This window comes from Columba livia, chromosome 2 (assembly GCF_036013475.1).
Source record: "Columba livia isolate bColLiv1 breed racing homer chromosome 2, bColLiv1.pat.W.v2, whole genome shotgun sequence".
NCBI lineage: Eukaryota > Metazoa > Chordata > Aves > Columbiformes > Columbidae > Columba > Columba livia.
In genome coordinates this window covers 63423247-63446043 of record NC_088603.1, presented here as the reverse complement: position 1 = coordinate 63446043, position 22797 = coordinate 63423247, and the positions used below count along the sequence as shown (strand labels likewise).

Genomic DNA, 22797 nt, shown 5'->3' with positions numbered 1-22797 from the left:
TACCCCTCTATTTCACTCTTGTGAGACCTCACCTGGAGTACTGTGTTCACCCCTGGGGCCCTCAACATAAGGAGTATGTGGACCTCTTGAAATGAGTCCAGAGGAGGTCCAGGAAGATGATCTGAGGGATGGAGCATCTCTCCTATGAAGATGGGCTGAGACAGTTGGGGTTGTTCAGCCTGGAGAAAAGAAGGCTCCAGGGAGACATTCTAGCAGCCTTCCAGTACCTAACGGGGCCCTGCAAGAAAGCTGGAGAGGGACTTTTTACACGGGCATGTAGTGATAGGACAAGTGGTAATGGTTTTAAACTGAAAGAGGGTATATTTAGATTAGATATAAAGGGGAAATTATTCACCATGAGGGTGGTGAGGCCTTGGAACAGGCTGTCTAGAGAAGTTGTGGACACTCCATCCCTGGAAGTGTTCAAGGCCAGGCTGGATGAGGTTTGAGCAACTCGGTGTAGTGGAAGGTGTCCCTGCCTATGGCAGAGGGGTTGGAACGATATGATCGTTAAGGTCCCTTCCAGCCCAAACTATTCTGTGATCACAAGAAAAATCTTAATTTAACTAGCAGAAGTTGAAAGCAACAAAAAAGAACCCCTTTCTAATTACTGAAATAGAACACGAACAGTAAGATTACTACTGTTGCCCTAGATGCTTAACTTTGGGGAAAGATTATCCTCTGAAGCTATTATTGTAGTAATAGAATAATTATTCTAACATTTTAAAAAGTATATTACTTGGAAAATGAGGAAAAGTTTTAATGCTAGAATATTAAATGAAAGAAACCCTAAATGTTGCACAATGGTAAAGATTTCTCAAAATAGTCTAGTGCAGTCATTTTTTATTCAATTACAGTTTAAAGTGCATCAGAAATAATTGCTTATAAATAGCCTTTTTTAAGCACCCTACTTCAATACTGTTGAAGTATTAAGGCACTATCTTAGAAAAGGCTTCCCCCTCCAACCAAATTCCTCCACAAAAGTAATTATATTCCAGTAATCAGTCTGGTTCTGCACTGACAAACACCATATTGACTACAATGAAATTTCATGGTACGTATGTTTGAGATAGACTTTGGCTTTAATTTGCACCATAAACATAAAAATTTTCTTTCCAATTCTTAACACATGCTCTGAACTTAACTTCATTGAACCTTGAATACTAGTCAGTTATTCATGTTTTCATTAATTCTAGTCTAAGCTTAGATGTAACAGCTATGCAAGCAGTAAGGTAATTATTTAAAATTAGTAAAATTCAAATAGTATATCTTTTTTCTTTGGGCTGACAATGCCTAAGAAAAATGATTCATGGGATTTCATCATTTATTAAAAAATAACTTCTATATAGATTGCTATATACAGTTAGCTGCATATAGCTGAACACCTAAGGCTTTCTTCAGTAATCCATTACACATTTCCTATAGTCTTTAGGAATAACAGATCATTAATCTGTGTTTAAAGGCTAAATAAAGAGACACAATATTATATGTTAACCTTTGACACTACAAACATGTATAGCAAATTTTTGACTGCTCAGGAATTCAGGTAACCACATTAAACTAATATATAAATCAAAACAAATAAAGCAAGTGAATTCACGTTTAGGAAGCATCTTTCCTTAATTCACTGTCCTTAAGTAACAGTTTGACAAATACATTTCCCTACAGGCCTATCCTGAGTAACATAAAACTCACCCAAACTTGCATATAGTATGTTACAGTTTTTAACCTGTATCTTACTCATTCTTTTAAGCAGCAGATTCAAAGATAGGAAAAGCAAAGAAAACACTGAAATATATAAAGTGACAATTTAGTGAAAAAAGTAGTAGTCACCTATTCCTGCTTTTTCTCAAATCCACTTTCAAACATCCCAATCACTTGTTTAGATGCAAGAGCAACAATGACAAACTTTGAAAACATCTTCTGAAGCACCAAAAAAAAAATCTATTATATGTTTTATTCATTTTAGAATTAGAGCAATAATCACAGTGGTTTGTGTGTGGGTTCTACCTGACTTAGTAAAACTAAAATAAACTTTAGCTATTGAGTCCACTCTACTGGAGTTATACAAAAGTAACAACCAGAAAATAGTCCATTTGATTCCAGTAACATTTTTGTATTTTCTTTGGCAAAAAGTATGTATTTTTCATGCTAGCTTTAATGCAACCAAACAACACTTTGACTAAACAAATATTTGGCATTATGTTAATACTGCAGATTTATGGAACTGAATTATGTCTATTCTACAATGATTTCAAGAAACATTTTTAGATATTTAGCATTAATTGTATCCCCAAAGGAAGAAATTACAATTACTTGTCTGTATTCTTAGGAAAAAAAATCAGCCCATATCCAAGAGACATGCATTTAATACAGAAGTACCTTTAAAACTCAAGAAGAAATACATGGTTATCACTCAAGGGAAGAAGAATAAGCTGCAAGTAGATTTTTTTTTTTTAATGTTTTGATGTGTATTCAAACCAGAAATTTAAATGCTCTTAAAAGCAAAAGAAGTCTATTACATTTTGAAATACCCTTCTGACTTGCCTGCTTTTACTTCAACAAGCTTTTAATAACTGCATAATATCTAGGTTTGAAATAAACTTATCACTTTAGAAACAAAATTCCTTCTTGTAGCTGGTAATATCTATAATGCTAAAAGAAGATGAAGACTCAAACACTTTCTCTCTCTGCCTCCTTTATTTGTCTATTTTATGACACTGATTTTTCCAGACTCAACATCAGAGTTTGGATACTCAAAGGGAAACTTGAAAGCCCTCTCCAGGTTTTTAGAGGTGTTTAGGCCTTTCTAGCTACATCTACTACAATAAAAAAAATATCAGTGAGCTATATCCACAACTTTACTTAAATAGTGGGCTCAGTGGCCTGAAGTAAGGCACTCATTTTGACAAATATTGGCCATTGATTTCACAGCCTTCTGAAGAGTGCCTTCTTTTTCAGTTTTGTCCTGATTTATCCTAATGCTATATCTGTAGTAAAACATTATATTTCAAAAGATCAAAAGGAGAGAAACTGAATAGAAGTTGACTATAAATCTGATTTCCATTAACACTTTTGCAGTTTGCTCAACTATCCTAACGTGTCTAAATACTCTTCAGTCTGATGACTCTTTGTAGAATCAGTCTTTACATAAAATAGTGAAGCCGAATCACCGATATTTGCCTCTACCTCATTTCAGTACTTCGCTCTAATTTGACAGAACGCTGAAAAAGAGACTCGCAGCCGTTAAAGAACTGCTATATACAGTTTGGTCAGTAGAGGGTGCTCAAGACTGGCGCTGGCCACTGTTCCTCACAAGCTGTCGGTAACGCAGCACCAAGCTGAACCTTTACAGGACCACCTGTGTTTCCGTATTATCTTCCTTACCTGACAGCATCTACCTCGTTTAGTTTGAAATGCTCAGAGGTAATTATTCGAAGGACTTTAACAATGCAGATCGTGTACTCCAACTATGACATTTCCTTCTTAGCAAAAAGATACACTTCCTATACCTTTATGCAGTCAGACTCGCACCTTAAGGTGCCAGTAGTCAGATGCCATGCGACCCTATGTTCTCCAAATTCACTAAGCACCTGTCATACACGAAAATGATAAAAACATGCACAAAGCCTACTAAGAAAATGAAAATGTTGATGGCTTCTTAAATTTTGGCATGCATTAGTAACATACCCTCCTCCTATTAGAAGATATCAAATGGAAACAGTTTCTCAAGATCACCATTCAATTTAGAACAATTACTTCAATAATCTAAGCTAACTAGTCATACACGAGACTTCAACAACCAAAAGTATTCAAAACAGCAAAACTCTCAAGACACCTATTTTTTCAGTTTAAAACAGTCTAGGTACACACGATTTCATACAGAAACAGATTTGCTCAGCACTCGCAGTCCTCCTTACAACTGATCAAAATTGGAAAGACGTGGAATTCTGAGCGGAAAACAAAATCAGGATTTAAAGACATTTGATTTTACACTGGAACACTATCTTCAAATTTCTATTTCATTGTAATTTTTAAAAATGCTTGTTTTATTTCTTTAACCTTGATCATCATCAGCTTCCACTCAAGACTCTTCTAGCATACTGCCACATAATCAGTTTTTTTAATGGTCAGAATACAGAATAAGCAGCTGTAAACATTACACACTATTATTAAACCATACTCAGTGGAGAGAGCATGGTTTGGGTTTTTTGGGGGTTTGGTTTGGGGTTTTTTTTGTTTGTTTTTGGTTGTTGTTTTGTTTTTGTGTGTGGTGGCTTTGTTTTTTTCAAATCTAGGTGGATTAAAAAAACATGGCTTAACTCTCTCTGAGATAAAAGTAATTAGCTTTACGAAAGTAGCCACAAAACTAGCATGGGGAGAACCAGTCCCAAAATTTTTATTGTATAGAATTTGTAATTATATTAATATTTTAAAAATGCGATGTATGTAAAAAAAGTAAATAAAACAGCTCAGTAAGAGGTATTACTTCCTTCAAGAAAAAGAAGTATACAAGGGACCTAACAAACTCACAGCAACAGCTAGCTCTTTCATTTGCTTAAACTTTGGAAATTCTAACATATCTGCACTTCAGACCATGTGGCTGACTGGTCTAAATAACTTTTCATACAGAAAGCTGCGCACATTAATTTTTGTAGCTATAGGGACTGAATTCCTGTTTTATATATGTCACAATTTATCTTTAACGTTATTTTAATAAATGGTACCTGAACCTTGTAGCTTTTTAAAAAATATCTTTTGCTACTAAGCAAACCCTTGAAAATGTGTATCTGAAGAAATCCAACATTTGCTTGCTTCACATTAAAAATAAGATGTTGGAAAAAAAAAATCTTCATCAGGAAACAGTGGCACACATTAAGTTGGTCTTATGCCACAAAAATACATGGCAATCAGAGCTGCAACCTTTCTTCATGGAAGTATAGTTGAAATAGCATGGTACATACAATACACAGCTCACTGAAGTGACTGAAACAACTTTCTGAAGATGGATTCACCAAGAAATTCACGTGAATCAATAAAACCTGAAGGAGAAATTAAAGTGATCCCTACTGGCAGTGTGCAGTGATTCTTTCACTGACGGAGCACTTCTAGATTCTCTGTTCTCCTTTGCTGTCTATACCTCAACTCCACCATCCAACCTGCCTCAGCACGGGTCTGGATACAACAAAAATCACCTGGGCCTTCTTCCACTGGAAATCAGGTTAAAAAAACTAAACAAACACAAAACATCTCAGAGTTTGCCTCAATCCATTTATATCTGAATGCTACTCACAAGTAATATGAATATATAATTAAATATAATAACATTCAAGAATGCAAAAAAATATGAAAAGGGAATTTCTAAGTTCATTTCTGGCTAACAGAACTCCAGCCAAAAAAAAAAAAAAAAGTGTATTTTCAGTGCATCAAACTTGTCTCTGTCCCTAGCTATTCTTGAGTATGAAATTGTGCTTGTATGCAAGTTGTGAAGAAATGTTTCAAAAACATCTAAGCTGCATTTTGGAAGAAAAAGTTGTACGTGGTTTTATTTGTAGTTTAAAATTAAATAGGAGGAGCTTGAAAGCTGTTCAATATGATGGAAAAGAAGCAGTAATCTCCTTGAAGATGAATTAAAAGTCAGAATATAGGAGAAAATGCCAAGGAAGGGGGAATGGGGGAAGCCATCTTCAAGTTTAAATGGAAATACCCAAAATATGTCTGGAGTAAATGTCCACAACCATTTAAGGCACAGGAAAAACAACTCTTCTCAATGAAGACTTCTAGATCAGATTTTATGTGCAACTTCTCACAAGTATTGTATAAAAACATCATTTTACAGACTCAACCATGTGGTAGAAATCATTATGTGAAATGTAGATTTTTCTAGCTCAACTTTGATACACTAATGTATTTATAAATAAAATTTGCTTTCTGGAATAAGTATCCAAATTTTCAGAAGAGGAATATTAACAAAAAGACCATTAAGATGGTATTTAGTTGTCTTCTCTATACAGTTACATGTTATTCAGATTTTATAAAATTTCTATGCTATTTGTGCCTCCTGTCCTAAAGTAAACACGAAATATGTTTAGAGAGAATTCAGTAGAACATGTTGCCTTGAAATTATCCTTATTAAGGATCATGCAAACAAATAAGGTTCTGGAATAATATTGCCCACAATCTTGTTCATGGAGAGCAGAAGCAATTAATTGCTTTTTTGTTCATACACCTGAAAGACTTGTAAACATGTACAAATGCATATATATGTAATACATATTGTTAGTTTCATACTAATTACAAATCTGGTTTTATCCACAGAGAGCTCAATATTTCAAAAATTCTGCTCTCCTAAGATCTGAGCTGAAATTCAATATCAGGATTCAGTAACCAAGTGGTAAGTTTTTAAACAAAATCTCATCTGCAAAAAATGAACTTAATTATATCACTACATAGAGGGTTCTTTTACATCATTAAACTTATCAGCTCTAACCGCCTTATTACTAGGTCAACAACAACAAAAAAGATCTTACCACAGAAGCGAACTCCTGCTTTTCACGTTTGTATTCTTAAAGACATTTTGTGAACCATTTCATACTTAATGGTTTGTAAGCAATCCCAACAGTTGGGAATTGTGAGAAAAGTTGCCCAGATTGACAGATAAAGTGAAAAGGTCTGTATTAATTTCCAAATAAAGAAATGCATGGAGTGGTATTTCACTATGATTATACTCTAAAGTACCAATTAGAACACATCAGAAACTAGAGCAAGTTGACACTCTACAATAAAGCAAATAATTTCCAGTTGGAGGGGCAGAAAATGTTAATATGCAATGTTCAAGACTACCAGAATCTTTGTAAAAGGAAGTAGCTAATAAGGTTTAATGATGCATGTCAGGAAGCCACAGTATGTAGGGAAACACAGCTGGCTTCATTTTGTAAACTATTTGATATACACATCTTTCTAGTTCACGATTATCAGCTGTGCAAGTGCCACAGGGGACAGTTTAGCCTTCAGATCAGGATATTCTTCTTGTTCTCTAAATTACAAGTAAAATATATTAATATAATATGGTGCTGTAGGCTAGTGCCCTGACTAAAGCTTATCAGCTAACAGAAAAGATTAAAGAACTCTTCTGCAGGATTCAGTTGAAACAATCTTACCAGAATAAACAGGCTGAAGAATACTGAAATAATAATTACATTCATAATACAAATCTACACACATTTTTGGATGTCAGACTAAACCCTGAAAGTCATTAAAATAAACATGAAATGCCATTTATATTAATTCATGCCATTTAATGATGCATGTACTCTTTTTATTAAATTAATAAAGAAATAATTGGTATTGCAGCTATACAAAGCAGTATGCATCCTGCTTTACTGCAATCCAAGTTGCTCAGAGTGACTGCAATATGCAGGTGACAGCAATTAGCAGCAGATGACAGAAGCACTTTGAATTTGTACCAGATGGCAGCTAAGGGTCATTGGAAGCTAGCAAACCTTCCACAAGGAAACTGTTGTGTAGTACAACTATAAAACTCCTAAGCACTTAGAAATAAATTACTCAGGTTCTTAAAGAAAACTGAAAGGTCAAAGTCAAATATAAAATACTATGCAAGGCATTAAAAGCTCATCTATTGTTTACAGAATTAAATATATTTTAAAATAAAATAGTACATAAAGAGTGAATGTAATTTCACAATGGGGAGAGTCATTACAAAACTAGTAAGAACACCAGCCAATGTATTTGTTAAACAATTCAAACCGTGTCACAGGGAAGGGCTATATAAACACACTTCTTCATTTCAAGAGTAAGAAACTGACTGAATACATACTTTCACATAGATGGAAAAAAAGACCAAAGAAAGATGCATCCATGGAACAAAATGGTTTAATGGGCAAACCCTTCACACTTCTGCCCAGCGCTCTCCAGAGTATTGTTTCACTGCTCAAGCACAATTAGATGCATCTCATTCATAAAAATTAATTCTCCCCAACCACATCCCTGAATCTCTAAATACACACAGATATACCTTTTTTTTTTTTTAAAAAAAAAAAACCTGCAAATCCAGAGAGAGGTCTCCTTACACAGAGCACAGCCCTGCACTAGGTACTGCATAAACTACCTCAACAAGCCAAATTGATTTGAGTATAAAGGGGAAAATAATGATAAAGTAATAGCTGAAACAAAAAGCCAGAAGTGAGAATAAGATGTGGCCATACAGCCAGAGAAACTTTGGCTAAGCGTGACCGCAGGGAATTTCAATGGTGTATTTAGAGCAGGTCAGTGAAATGGCTACTCAGCTACTTATTTACGGTGAATCTCTTCCCACACATAAAACCATTAAGAAACCACCCATGCATTCACAAGTTGAAGCCAACAACTTGACAGCAGAGCAGATGACCAGTGCACTGAAAGCCGCTTTAAAAGGGAGGTGACAGTACTGGGAACCGCCGGGGAGCAAGCAGCACACAGAAGGGTGCAGCCAGAGCTGAAGAGGTAAAACAGGATCATGATCTTCTTTGTTGCACAATGGGTGCAAATTAACCAAGACAGTATTTTTCAAGGTAAACAAACTGTGACAGAGGAAGAATATTCTTTGACAATTTGAGTTTATCAAAGAATTAAACTTTCTTCTTCACAAAGGTGCTGCATGGAAAGAGAAATGCAAGGATACATAAGATTTATGTGGAGATGAAAGAAATGGGTAGGCGGAACTACGAAAAATATTAAAGAGACCAGAATAACAAGGTGGAGAAGAGAACAAGCCAAGGGGGAAGGCAGTCAGAAGGGATATGCAGTTCAAAGGAGAGGACTGGTGCTGGCAGAGTCACATTGAGAAACAGAGACAATACATCTAGTAGGCAATTACAACAGTGCATCAAAAATTTTTTCGAGAGTTTCTTCAAAAGAAAAGTGAACAACTGCCCAACCACTTTCAATCTGAAACCAGAAAAATAAATCTATGTGATAGGAAAAAGGAAAAAAAAAACCCAGCCTATCCCTCAAACCCTGAAGGCATCAGTAAGAATCTTATTTTCAGCGGAGTCACAAGTCATCTATCTTTGCTTTTATAAAAGAAAATATTTGAGTGGATTCCTTGGAGATTATGAGATTAACAAAAGATTCCACAAAGTCTCCAAATCATAGAAGAAATGAAACTGAATGCTGTTTTGTATAAACAGTGTTTTGGGACACACTCCAAAAGATATGATGGGAAGGGAATTAGCCTTAAGAATATGAAGAGCAATCCACTTCTTGCAAAATAATCTACAATCTAAACCACATTATTTTCATCCAGTACAAGCTGGAATGCTGATTTTAATGCTAAATCTATCCACAGGTTTGCACTGTGAGCTGAGGTAAAACAGAAGGGCAAAGATCGTATTTGTTAAGAACATGACAAGTTTGTTACTTTAAGGGTGCGAACAGAAATAAGTATTTAAGTTATGATCGCTATGTTCAGCCTATATAAAAAAAATATTATGTCCTGATATGTATTGTACTTTCCTCTCCCTCTAGATATTCATCACTGTAAACTAAGATTTAAAGTAATGTGAATCATGATGGTTACTGAGCCTCCAGTACTTCAGGAAAAACATCAGACTTCAGATGTATAAATTGAGAAGTCTCAAAAATGAAGACACACAGATGATCTGTTTTTCTGTACTTGATCTACATAAAAAGAAAGGTAGCCAGCTAAATAATGCCTGCAAGGCATCCGAATAAAAGACATAACCATGAGATGAGTGTCTGTTTCAAGAATGCTTTGTAAGTCTCTGAAAGATCCTAATTTCTGACATCCTTCATTCATAATTAAAAAAAATTAACATACTTTGAATATACTCACTGTAAAAACTAATCTATTTCTCCTATGTAATTCCTTTCCATATTGGAAACAATTGAGGAAATTCAGAAAAATATTAAAATAACTGTACTAATTATGGAAAATTATGCAAAAAAAAAATATACACTTTTCTAACAGTTGCTAGAGTTATTAAATAAAGTTATGAGGCACATTTGACTTTCTACACAGTTGCAGTCTAGAGATTTTAGAACCATGAGTTTCAGGAATGCGTGCATGCATCTTTACAAAGAAAAGCATATAGCACAGTTCCACAATTAAGTTAGAGGTTTCAGATTTCCAGTAAAACACACCCAGTAAGAGTACACACGCAGAAGAAAATCAGTGCCAACGGTGGTACATTGCTCTTATTAACAAACACTCAGCATAACTCTAATATCCAAAACCATGTAAGGATCTATTTCCACACTGTCAATATTGTGGTTCCCAGCACTTTGTCTTGCAGGCTGCCAGCACAGCCCCGCCAGAAGCACATTAGGAAGGTGGGACAGTTCCAGGGCACCAGATGAGGTTGTAATTATCATCTGAGGGCAGTGCCCTTTGCCCCTACCCTCTCCACCTCCCAGAAGCTGCTTTTTGCCAATGGCAACAACACAAGTAAACAAGCAAACTCCTGCAACTAATGAGCAGCAGTGGAGACAGCATCTGAGAGGAAACAGCCATCAGGGACTGCCTCTTGTAACAGCTCACTGGGATACCCAATGCAAGCCAACTACACAAGGAATCTCCCTTTTGCATTGTCTTCTGTAGAATGGAAAAATTTCAAATGGTTTCCACATTTTACCACAACTCATTCATTTTAGCCTAGCTCACTACAGGTAAAATACACTATTTCTGGTGAATATGCAAAAAGTTGTTACTATTCTGTACTTGATCTATTGTAGAATTGCTTAGACTGTTTTGTGAGATTAATCTGCTTTAGGGACTATCGTGTACTCCACCACTGATCCTTCCTCAAACACTGGTATGAAATGACATTGAGCTGCTGAGCCAAATTCTAACACATTCACATTTAAAACATACTAAAAGGGAACAAAATCCAAAAAGCTTTTAATGGGAGTCTCCAAAATGGGAAGTGATCTGAGAACATCATCAAGTAAAATTCCCAGTGATGACAAAAACAAAAATGTAGGACTATGAGTTAGACATGGCTTATGGCTAACCATTCGGCTTATGGCTAGTCATTCACATTCTGGAATATATCAATTTTTATCCTCCTATATTGTTATAATACAGAATGGATTTAACATTGCAGGAATTATACAGCTCTGAAAAAAAGTCTTGAGCTTAGTGAAACCAATGGAAGAGTTTGCCACTAACTCTAAAATACATAGTATACCCAGAAATTTACCCAGAGTGCAGTGAGAATTTTCTCACTATTGAAGAGCCATTCCCTTGCTTGTTTTGTATGTTCTTGTACTGCAATTACTTTGTTTAGAACTAAATCACATATTGTTGCACATACTTTGCTTTGCAGTAGGCTTGTAAATAGAAAGTGGTATCAGGTGAAATAGAAATGTTGATTCAACGTTCATGTCCCAAGCAGCACAGTACCGTAACACAGTACGGAAGATGATCTGTTCAGTTCTGTACTTCAGCAGCCGTCAGGCTGGGTGACTCAGACACTGTACAGCAACACAGCGCCCCACACTAAATTACATGTAGCCAGAAAAGACCTATCACATGACTTGGTATTTCAATTGCGTAATATGTTTAATTTGTTGCTTTCAGAACAAATTAGAAGTCAGGGCAGAGGTTATTCTGAGACATTAGCTTGTGAATTGATAGCAGGATACAGCATGGAAGAACTTACTCTATAGCCCAGGGATGTAACAGAGAAGTAGATAAGTAATGATATAATATTATTTTCAAGATGCTAAAGAAAATGCATTAGGAACAAATTTGCTCCAAGGCTACAGACATCATGTGCATGCAAACCCAACATTAGCAGTATTTGAGATAACAGTACTATGAAACACAAAGTTGTATGAGAAGTGAAGTCCAATCCACTCTCGGTTATTTGGGGGGGGGGGGTGTTTGTGGTTTGTGGTTGTTTTGTTTTTTTTTTTTTTGTGTGTGTGTGTGTGTTTTTTGTTGCTGTTGTTATTTGTTTGTGGGTTTTCTGGGTTTTTGTTTGGTTGGGTTTTGTGGTTCCTGTTCTTCTACCAATCTCTTGTGTTCCAGTTTCCCATTTGTACAGTTACCATGTTATTACTTTTGGAAAGAAGAATATAAAGAAGAGTACAAAAAAAATTACACTGCTATTTGAGAAGCCCTGGTAATGTGCATAAAAATGCCCTACTATGTCTCTGAGAAGAAGCAATTACAAAGTTATAGAGTGTGCTGTAGGTAAATACAGGAGCATAGAAAAAAAAACCTGGCACGATGTACTAGTTTGCATTTAGTAAATTCTGTCCACATACACACTCAAAGAAGTCAATCAAGACTTTCAGTCTTGTTCTCTTATTGCTTTAATATAGTGGTATAAATCTAGTATTCTTCCGGTTTCCTATATATGAAAGAAAAATTAAAAACATCAGTTCATTTACATATTTTCCATACTAGTCATCTGAGGATTGAAAACTCCACTACCACACTTTTGCTATTTCAGGTAATGGAGTTACTAGTAATGATAGCAGGTAGACATGCTTTCTGGCTCAGAGTGAAGGACACAAAAAACTTTGCTTTTGGTTTGCCAAAACACTGCTGATCATTTCCAAGCATCAATGTTCTCATCCAGTTTCAGAAGGACAAGGGTAGCTGCTCTGCCATTCAGCCTTTTCCTTCCAAACTTTTCAGGAAAGATGTCTTTTGTTCTCATCTCACACTGTTCCATCCATCTCACCGACACACTCTAGACTTTGAGAGGGGATGCTCTGTTTTCTGGCTTTTGCTACTTTCATTCCTTTGCTCAGAGATGAAAGAGGACACAGAGAGAAGCACCAGTACTACGTGTATTTACTCACGGCCTGATCCCAACAATTCTCCTGTACACCGAAAGAGGGATTCTCATACTTCAAGGGAAGCTGGTGGTTAAGCACATTCTCAGACAGAAGCTCTGGTTACAGGGGACAAACTGAGATTGGGGACTACTTACTACCTGCCGGTGACAACTCTATCAATTTAATCCCATACCAAGAGGAGTTTTTAGGAGAATTAAGCACAGCAGACCATACTCCAATAAAAAGTGCTGCATAAACCCCTTTCTTCTTATAAATCCTTGAAATTTGTCATTAAGAGCCACAAAACAGTTTTCAAGGTTTTGCTTTTATCCTAGGCCTTCCAGGCATACAGCCACAGAAGGACATTCTTCTCAAATAGACTATGAACATCGATGATTGATTCAATAAGAAAAACAGGCAAGTCAAGTTACTGGCCCTTGCACAAGAGTACAGCAGCAGGATAAAGTAAATGCATTTCTAAGGCCCTTCTGAAGGTCTTTACGTAGCAGCAAATTCTTCGTTTTGTTATCTGACAGGGGATTTCATGGGGCATTTTCTTCCCTCTGTCTACACGAACATGCAAGATTCATGATCTGATTCTACTGTTCTGGGAAGACTGCTGGCATAGTACAGAAGAGCTACTACTGCTGACACAGGTACTCATGAACAGAAATGCCAGTTGGACTCACAAATGTCAGCCTTTGAGGCAGAACAGGTAAGAATGGCTTATTAATGAACTACAAGATGCTGGACAACCGAATTTATGGATGTTCAAAAAAGTGCATCAAGGCAAGAGAAGCATGTATTTTGAGTACTGAAAATGCTGTGCTGAATGGGTAAATTGGTATCAGTTTCTCATAACACATTAATCTGCTTCAGCCACTCTATTTCACTCTAAATAAAGAAGTGAGGGTGGGAGGAGTGTTCTTTTTCAGGAAGTATTTTTTAAGAATTCTCACAGAATGGGGGAGAGAGAAGGGCAAGCATACGGAAGCCTTTTCTATGTGGAGAAGTAAATTTGGTCACAAAATACTTGGAAGTGCAGTTTTGTGGGACGGAAGAGTGAGAGGCAATGTGACTTTTCCTCAGTTTGCCAGAAAATAAAAACTTTTTTATTACTTCAAGGCTCACCACAGTGAGGCCATTTTCAAATAACCAAGGGCAACACACACACAAAACCAATACCAGTTCTCAGATTTGCATCTGTTTAAACAAAAAAACCCCAAACAATCAACATTTATAAAATCAGCAAAGCATCAACCACAAGACATGGTATTTAGCTTACAGGCTAGCTAAGGATTAGAGAAAAAAAAAATATTATCACTATTTTGATGAACACAGAATAGTTACTATGAAGCTTTACTTCTGATGTCAAAGCATAACAGCAGATGTAGAATTCCATAATACAAGGCAAAAAAAAAATATTATTTTGAATGCTGCTAGTAAGGATTAGCAATATAAACACTATTTTTGTACTGATCTGAAGCAAACTAGGCAGATTACATGCTGTAGCTCCTTTACAGAGGCTACTGATTTCTCAGTTCTATTGAAGATAATTTCTACTCATTTTGACGCATTACTGTGTACATTCTGAGTGTAGATAGATAGACTGCACAGTCCAAGTAATTTTAGTGTTTCAGTCTTAGTACACAAAATATATTCCCTTTAATTCATTTCCATCTCCCTCCAATATATTGTGGGTTTTTTTAACTTTACCCCCAAAATCTGCTGCCACTGATTGAAACCGGTCACATTTCCAGAAGGGCTGTGCTAGCAATCTTGTGCTCTATGGAGATCAAAACTGAGAAAGCAATTCTAAATTTAGATAACAAAACCCTATTATGCACTTTAAATACGCAAGAATGAGAATACTGCAAAATGCCAGACAATAAATAAATAACCTTAGTTTGTTAATTTCCCCCTTGGCTAATTAACACCTATAAATGACCTTTAGCATTGACAAGTTCAACTTCATCCAGAAAGCCAAGGTTTAAGAATATCTATCCAAATAGGATTGATTACTGATTACTGTATTGTGAGGAGCACAATTCAATCTGATTTTTTTTTTTAAGGCTGGAACTGCATTCCTAAGTAAGCTGATGTGACTGCCAATGAGGTAAAATGCAGAGAGAATTACACCATTACACCATAATAATGTTACCATTTCTGCATTTATTTAAAGCACAAAACATATATCATTTTAGACTGAAATTAAACCTTGTCAGATATATTTTTTCTTTATACTGTTTGGAATTAAAAGCATATTGAATTGATCCATTAAGAAAATTCTCTTCTATCTTTGTGTTTTTCAGACCGTGTCTGCATCCTTAGGCAATGAAACAATTTTTATAATTGTAATAAAACAACAAAGTGTTGACTTTAAGAAAATTGTTGGTTAAATGACTAAATACTTCAGCAAACACAATAAATCCTTCTAAGTTTAATGTACAGATAAGTGACATGCTTGAACAGGTACATACATGTCACTGTTTTTCATATGCAATTTTGCTTAAACTTATTTCAGTTTCAGTCTTTGACTCAGCATTTATAGAACAGGTATGCATCTCTAAATTTTGTTTTAGTCAAAAAGCATCTACCCTTAAGCAGGAAAACTAAAAATTTGGTATTAGAAATACCAAGTTAATAGTCCTAAGTACAGAAGTAATGTTATATACTCCAGCAAGAAATACAACTGAAGCATCTATGTGTATTTCAATGATGAGAGGAATTACAAGAGTTTAGCCCATGTATTTCTTGCTTATTTCTTGACCTAGAAGTTTCAGTTTGACAGTGTAAATTCAGAATCATAGATCTCAGTGTTTGCTTTCTTCCTAAGCCAGATGATACAAGCCTCACTGAAATACATTCCCAACAAGACCATATCAACACATTTTACTGGAAAATCTCTAAAATATTATTTTTATTTGTTTTTAAGTAGCAGCAGAGTGACATCTGCCATTTCAAAGCACTTCTAAATAGTATTTGTAACACTTGTTCTCTAAAGCAGAAGAAGGGACAGACTTACTTCCTCTTCAGTTTGCAGCAATATCACAATTGATCAACTTAATTTAAATTTTGTTTCATTAAGAATTTGGTGCATATTTATTTATTTTAATGTTTGCATCTTTAATCTTTCAGCTGTAATGCATCTTCTAATCTCAAAACCTATTTAAGACTCACTTTGCCCTCCTTTTGGCTTCTAATGCTACTTATCCTTAACCAACATGTCATCTTTATTGTCAAGCTTGAGAAAACACAGGAGATACTCCCACCCAAATACACAACAGAGGAATGAACTGACTGCTGCTGTCTACCTGCTGCAAGGCTATCTAGCACCCAGTATCACCTCTGGGCAGCAAATGATGTAATCTTATAGAAGTATGCAAACCTACCTCAAGCCATCGTATTATAATAAAAACCCTGAAGTCGCAAATAAAAGACACAGAGACAGTAAGATAACTCCACAGAAAGGCAGAGTTAAAACTACAAGTTAAAAAACATTGCCAATGATATTTTTACAAGTGCTGCATTTCATCACTTACTTAACTGTTTTCAGTTCCCAAATCCATCCTTACTTGTCATGTTACTTGTAGGCTACTGCTTTAAACAAGAATGGTCACTCCAAGGACAGAAAACCCCCACACCAATATTACTGATGAGCAACTGGTACACACAAGACTCATTTACACATTTACAGAGTATTTTGAACAACGATGCAGAGTTGATGTAGAAAATAGGCTCTAGAGAAAGTCTTCACCTGTTCAGTACAAGATTAATCTTTAAATTTTTGCAATATTCTATTAGCACAACTAACAAGGCAGAGACATTTAGAGCAGGTAATTTTACATACACTATACTAAGCCTCAGTCTTCACATTTAGTAGATTCCTATCAGCTAACTATGGTGCAAAGAACTAAGCACCTCCAAGGAATAAATGAATATACATATTTGTAGTAGTGAACATCTTAATTGGTCAATAACTCCTTGAAAGGCCTGGGAACTAATGAGCACAGTTTAGTTACACAAGCATCACCTGTTTTATCAGTGGCAGATAAAATGCTATTTAAAAGCATGATTTCTGATTAGAATAGACTATCTCAGTTGGAAGGGACCTACAACGATCATCTAATCCAACCGCGTGACCAATTCAGGGCTGACCAAAAGTTAAGGCATGTTAGTGAGGCCATTGTCCAGATACCTCTTAAACACCGACAGGCTTGGGGCATCGACCACCTCTCTAGGAAGCCTGTTCCAGGGTTTGAGCACCCTCTCAGGTAAAGAAATGCCTCCTCGTGTCAAGGCCAAACCTCTCAAGAGTTGTTCCTAAGCTAATTATTCTAGATAGTGTTCATATACTGATAGTGTAATATATGTCAGATATTATTACTAGGACTTGGCTTAGTTTGTGTATGTGCACATGTGTGTATGTGTACACGTGTTTTTCTTCTTAGTGCTTCATGAAAATTCTAAGTTTATTTAGGTTCCCCACTGTAGATGAAAGAACAAAACATTTAAGTGTTAGCAGCTACAACATTAAAGTATTATGCAAGCAAAGGTGGTCCATGCATTGAAATAATAGTAAAAACCATGCTGCAGCTTGTCAACATGCTGCTGGATCTTTTTTCAGTAGGTTTATCTGCTACTTCATCTTGTGCTGATGAAAATTTGGAGCAACTATTTCAATAGTCATTTTCAAAACATCAGGGAAATTTTAAGCACAAAACCTTTTACCTGTCGTCATAGTTTTCTGTGCAAAATATTAATGTACTAAAAAGTTTTAACAAACATTTACTGAGAATCTAATATACTGCCAAAATCTGCTGAATTTGGCTAAAGCATATAACATTTATGTGTATTTAATATAGTGAATTGACAGGGGACTAATTTAAACACCCCTGAGAATTATTTATTAGTCAAAAGTTGTTCAGAATTCTTAGAGAAAGATTCTGTTGCTAAAGGGCTCATCTTTGTATCAGATGGAATAGGAAATAATTACGCACGATAAAAATTCTGGTTCCATTTTACTCCATTTTACATTACTTTAAAATGTATGTTACAAAGATTAAAATAATAAAAGGCCACCTTAATCCATGTAATGGTACATATCACCTGTCTCTGTCAATGAGACATTTAAAAGCATCTCTTTATTAGACACAAATCAATATACTCAGGGGACTGCAATAACTGCTTCAAGCAATTTGTATTATCATTTCATTCTTGATATTCCTACTCAGAGCAACTTATTATGAACAGCGTGAAAATGGCAACCTGTCACAATTGATTTTTTCTAAACCTCTTGCAAGAATTTTTTCTTTTCTTAATGTAATTAAGTAACTTCTTACTAAACACAGGTCTAGGTTGCAAGATACAGCCTATAACTGAAGTGTCATTTCTTTATAATTGAGGCCCCTCCTCAATTCACATTAGAAACATTACTGATGAAATGAAAAAGCTATTTGCTTTGTTCTGAACTGAAAGAACCTTGTAGACAGAAGCACTCAAACTTCTGGTATCTTTTGAACAGACAAATCTCTTGACAATGCTTTCATTGCTTAAAAAAATCCCTGGAAGAGAGTTCTGGGTACTGACTGGAACCTCAGTGATCTTGCTCTACTTCCACTGGGAGCCTGAATAAATTTTAGTAGTCTGTTATAAACATTCCTTAGAACTACCATGTAGTTTCGACCAAATATTTTACAGTAAAATAATCTGAGAGAAGCGAAGTGAGAATGAATATTTAGCTATAAGATAGAAGTATGAAAGTCTGAAGAAGTGCATTTATACTTCGAAGACAAATGTTTCCATTAGTACCTGTAACGCTCCTAGCTCAAGGAAGAACAATTTTACTTCCAAAACGAGACCAAGGTCAAATTCACTTCTCATACCAAAGTTTAAATCAGTCCAGCACACAGGAAATACATCGGAGTAACAACCTTTGGGTTTAGGTACATCTATTTTTAAGTTTTATAAAAACAGAAGTAAGAAATGCCACCATAAGGTTAACTCACCTTATTTTTCGGATTGGATGTGTTCATTACACTTCGAGTTTCCTTGCCCGTGTAAATGACAACGCCAATTACAGTTCCTGAAAAACAAATGGTGTCAAATAGTTAAAAGAAAATTTGTCTGGGTTATAACTTGCAGTAATTTACACTTCCTCAAACAAATCAATTGTATGAAAAAGCCCAAACATTTATTGAATGTACATAGTATCGTGAATGTTGTTTTTCAGAATCGACTATGAAGGATCATTATAACTTCTTTAATTAATATCCATGAAGGAGGCAACATGGTTTCCTTCTTTTTAACAGAAAAAATACTTTCAATGTAACTGGTTAAAAGCTTACGTTTAAACTTAAAATTGTCTCCACCTGTTTTCATTAGTTAACACGCAGCATAAATAACTGCCTTTCACAAGGAATACAAACACGAGTACAATGGTGCTGAACACACCATGCACAAATTGCCTGCTAGCTCTGCCATCTATAATGATGTAAAATCTAGCTCACCCAATGCATTATTTTGATAGAATCCCATATAAAAATATTCTCCTGTTCATTAACTTCTAAAAATGATTCCCCAGCTCCAATTATCTTTTAGTCATTTTTTGCTGGATACTACAGGAAAACTTGGCTTCAGCATCACTAAAACATTAAATAAAAATGTAGGTTTTTATTAATATGCCAGTATCACACTTTCTAGCACAAAACAGAAACCTTATTTCTATTACTTTTTTGAATTACCTGAAATGGCTTTATGGCAGTACAACCAATAATGTGATTTTTTTTGCTGTCTTTATGCGATAAAGAAATAACTAACATAACTTGTCAGAAACACCCTGCTCAGAAAACCTTAAAAATTGTTGCAGGATTACACATTTGTCTAATGTTAAGTAACTTAATTATTCTTTGGCAATCAGCACCACATGCAAGATCTGCTATCACTACTCTTGCAGCGTAACAGGGTCATAAAAAATTGAAAGAATATACAAAGGAAAAAAGATGACAGTTAACGATGTCATTAAAGAACGGAAGTTTCATTTACTCAAAAATGAGAACATACGGGAAAACTCTAAATCAACAGGGTGATACATTACATCTTCTGGACAATTAAAAATTAGTTCTATTATGTTCTTCTCCATAGTAAACCTTTTTCTTAAGACTTCTCTTGGCAGGACATAAAATAACAGAGCTAGTTTGCCTCTGCTGACAGTTCTGTGTACAAATCTGCACATTAGTATATAGGCAGCACACCCCCAAAATTCCTCCTGAATTTTGTAAGAGTCATTGATCCATAATTTCTGAACTCTTTCTACTGGTCTTCAACCAATGCCCATGTCACTTTGGAGCACTTGATTTTGGAGTGATCCCTTGAGCTGACCTCCGACCCATGGTCACAACATACTGGAGGACACCCTGTGGGGAACTGCCTCCTACACACCCCACCAAGCTCTGCTTTTGCAGCTCCTCAGCTCTCCAAAAGCTGGGGAGGACACCTCTCTTCCAGGTGACACCCCTTGCCAGTGTATTTCACCTGACTAAGCTGCTGCAGATTGGGAACACAATCTCTCCTACTCATTTCTTATTTTGTTCCTTGAAAAGACAGTTTCAAAGGTGAAAGTCACATAAAATCCATTTTGACTACTAAATTTTGGGCATAATTTTGGCTAAATCCAGATGAGGCATTGAGTTTTGATTTTAGGTTTTTGAGGCTGTTAAGTTACTAGCACATTATCACTGGTAAATCTAGGATTCCTTAGACCTGAATTACATCAGTGTAGGGAACTCCAAGCCTAATTTTGGTGTTGTCCCACAGTGGCTGCACTGGGACACTTTTGGTGTTCTAGACGCTTTTTGTTTGGTTGGTTGGTTGGTTTTTTACCCACTATCCTCTCTCATTATCTTCAGCAAATCTAAGCTTAGTACCAGCTGCAAAGAAAGATTCATTCGTGCACTGAACTCCACCCTGGCCCACAAGAGAAAGAACTGAATCCAATTCAGGATCCCTGGAAGCACAGCTGTACTACAAGCCTGGGCTTATTAAAAGCAATGATTCAAGTATTTCTATGTATGGGCCTCTATGCAAACTGGTTCTCATGTGCATCGGGCAATGACCAATTTGTAAGGGCAGAGTAGTTAACGAAGGAGAGCGGAGTTGCAAGAGATACCACAAGAATAAACATGTGGACCCGGAAAAGAGATAAAAGAGGACTTGTGCAGAATTAACACACACAAATAGTCATACTCCGAAATCCAGTGTGTAATTATATAATTTTTGGTATCTCCCAAGCACTACATGAACCATATAAAACGAAGAGAGTGCTCAAATTAATTGAAATTGTGTGTAGGACTTGGCACAAATAGTGCTTTTTACAGCTGTGCAGTTATACAAATTGTTCTGATTTTATCTAAAGTGATTTTGCAATCACTTTAGACACCTGCCCAAATGATCACAGAATTCCATTAATACAAAACTCCTCTTAATAGATATCTCAGCAGGTCTCTCAGAAAACTGTATTATCTTGTTTAGAGTTTGAACCACACTGATCATTACAGTAATTGGAGTGCAAAAAGTCCATACTGTAGTGGACCTTTTTAAAATTTAACTGCTGACTTTCCTCTCTCCCTTTCCAAAAGGAAATCTGCCAAAGCTTTCAATAAACACAAACACCACAGTCGGCGATGTCAGGAATACAAATGATTTGAAAAATAAGTAATTTTATTAAAAATAACCTAAGTACTCAGTAGTTTAAATTATTTGGTTATATTTAAAGTTGTTTCTTCAGCAATAGCAGTTTTTCAAGTTTCCACTAACCAAAACTTCCTTTCCTTCAAGCACTATTATTAAAACAAAGGGAATAACCTGTAACAAGCAAAGGGAAAATTCAATTATTTTAAAGATGCCTTGAAGTGTGGAACAGCAGTATCCAAAAAACAAGTCAAAAATCCTTTCCAGAATTCCCCAGATATTTCAATCATATAATATACATACACTGTAAGAAATAAACCATGTCTCAAGTAAAAATTCCACAGTAATAAGAGATATTAAGAATGACACATATTCTGTACCTTTTTTGAAACTCAGTGTGATGTTGCCTGTAAGTCAGAATATTTTTTCCTATCTCACTTATTAAAGAATAGCAAAAGGATAGCTACATGCTTTGGACTTGAGAGAGGGGGTTTGATTGCCATTCTAGACAGCAGCTTCTGGTGTGATCTTGGCAAATCAGTCTTTATACTTTCTGTAGTTATGATAAACATCATACACAAAGTAACCAGATCTCTGTCAGGGCTTTACAGCAAGGTACAGAAAACACTTCAGATGTGGTATGGTAGCAGTAGGAATCTCCATTTAGATATCTAAACTTATCAATTTTGAGACAACAACATATAGGTATATAATACATATTAGGTGGGTCATTTCCCCCCCCACACACATTTTGCTTATTGCTATTCTAACAAGTAAGGAGACGCACTGAATCCAAGGAATATAAACACCTTCAAAATGTACAAATTTGAGGAATCTTTCTCTCCTGAACTTTATTTGTTGATATAAAAAGGCTGTGGAATTGTTTATTCTTGAGTTGAAACTACATGATTTTGTTGAACCAAATTTTGGGTTCCAAAATTCAAAAAGAAAATAAAAAGTCTTAAATTATAACAAATATTTTTGTCACTTGTACAGATCTAGCAACAGGTGCTTTTTTTTCCTGTAGAATCCACTATTGTAGTTATCATGATGTTTTCATGAGCTTTGGCAATCTGCATTCAACACATAGTTGATAGAATTCTTTGAAACCTTTACAGACTTACATTTACTGTTACTGATCTGCAAGATGATTGATTTATGGTCTCTCTCCTCTGAAATTGTTAGGACATCAGCAACCAGAGATCAAGTTTTCTGAGGTATTCCTCACATAATTCCCCAAACACTTTTCCTGGCCTGACCTTGACCTTCTGCCTCACCTTGACAAATAGCAACAGCAAG

At 35.7% G+C, this 22797-nt stretch overlaps 1 protein-coding gene across 13 annotated transcripts in view; it reads right to left on the bottom strand.

Moving 5' to 3' along the window:
- The window catches only part of ATP9B (ATPase phospholipid transporting 9B (putative)), a 164539-nt gene that overhangs the window by 56617 nt on the left and 85125 nt on the right, over nucleotides 1–22797 (bottom strand). For all 13 annotated transcript variants that reach the window (XM_065052257.1, XM_065052250.1, XM_065052248.1 and 10 more), the window contains one exon: nucleotides 18819–18895. In XM_065052257.1, the coding sequence (XP_064908329.1) occupies nucleotides 18819–18895 (77 nt within the window). The remainder of the gene's footprint in view (nucleotides 1–18818; nucleotides 18896–22797) is intronic.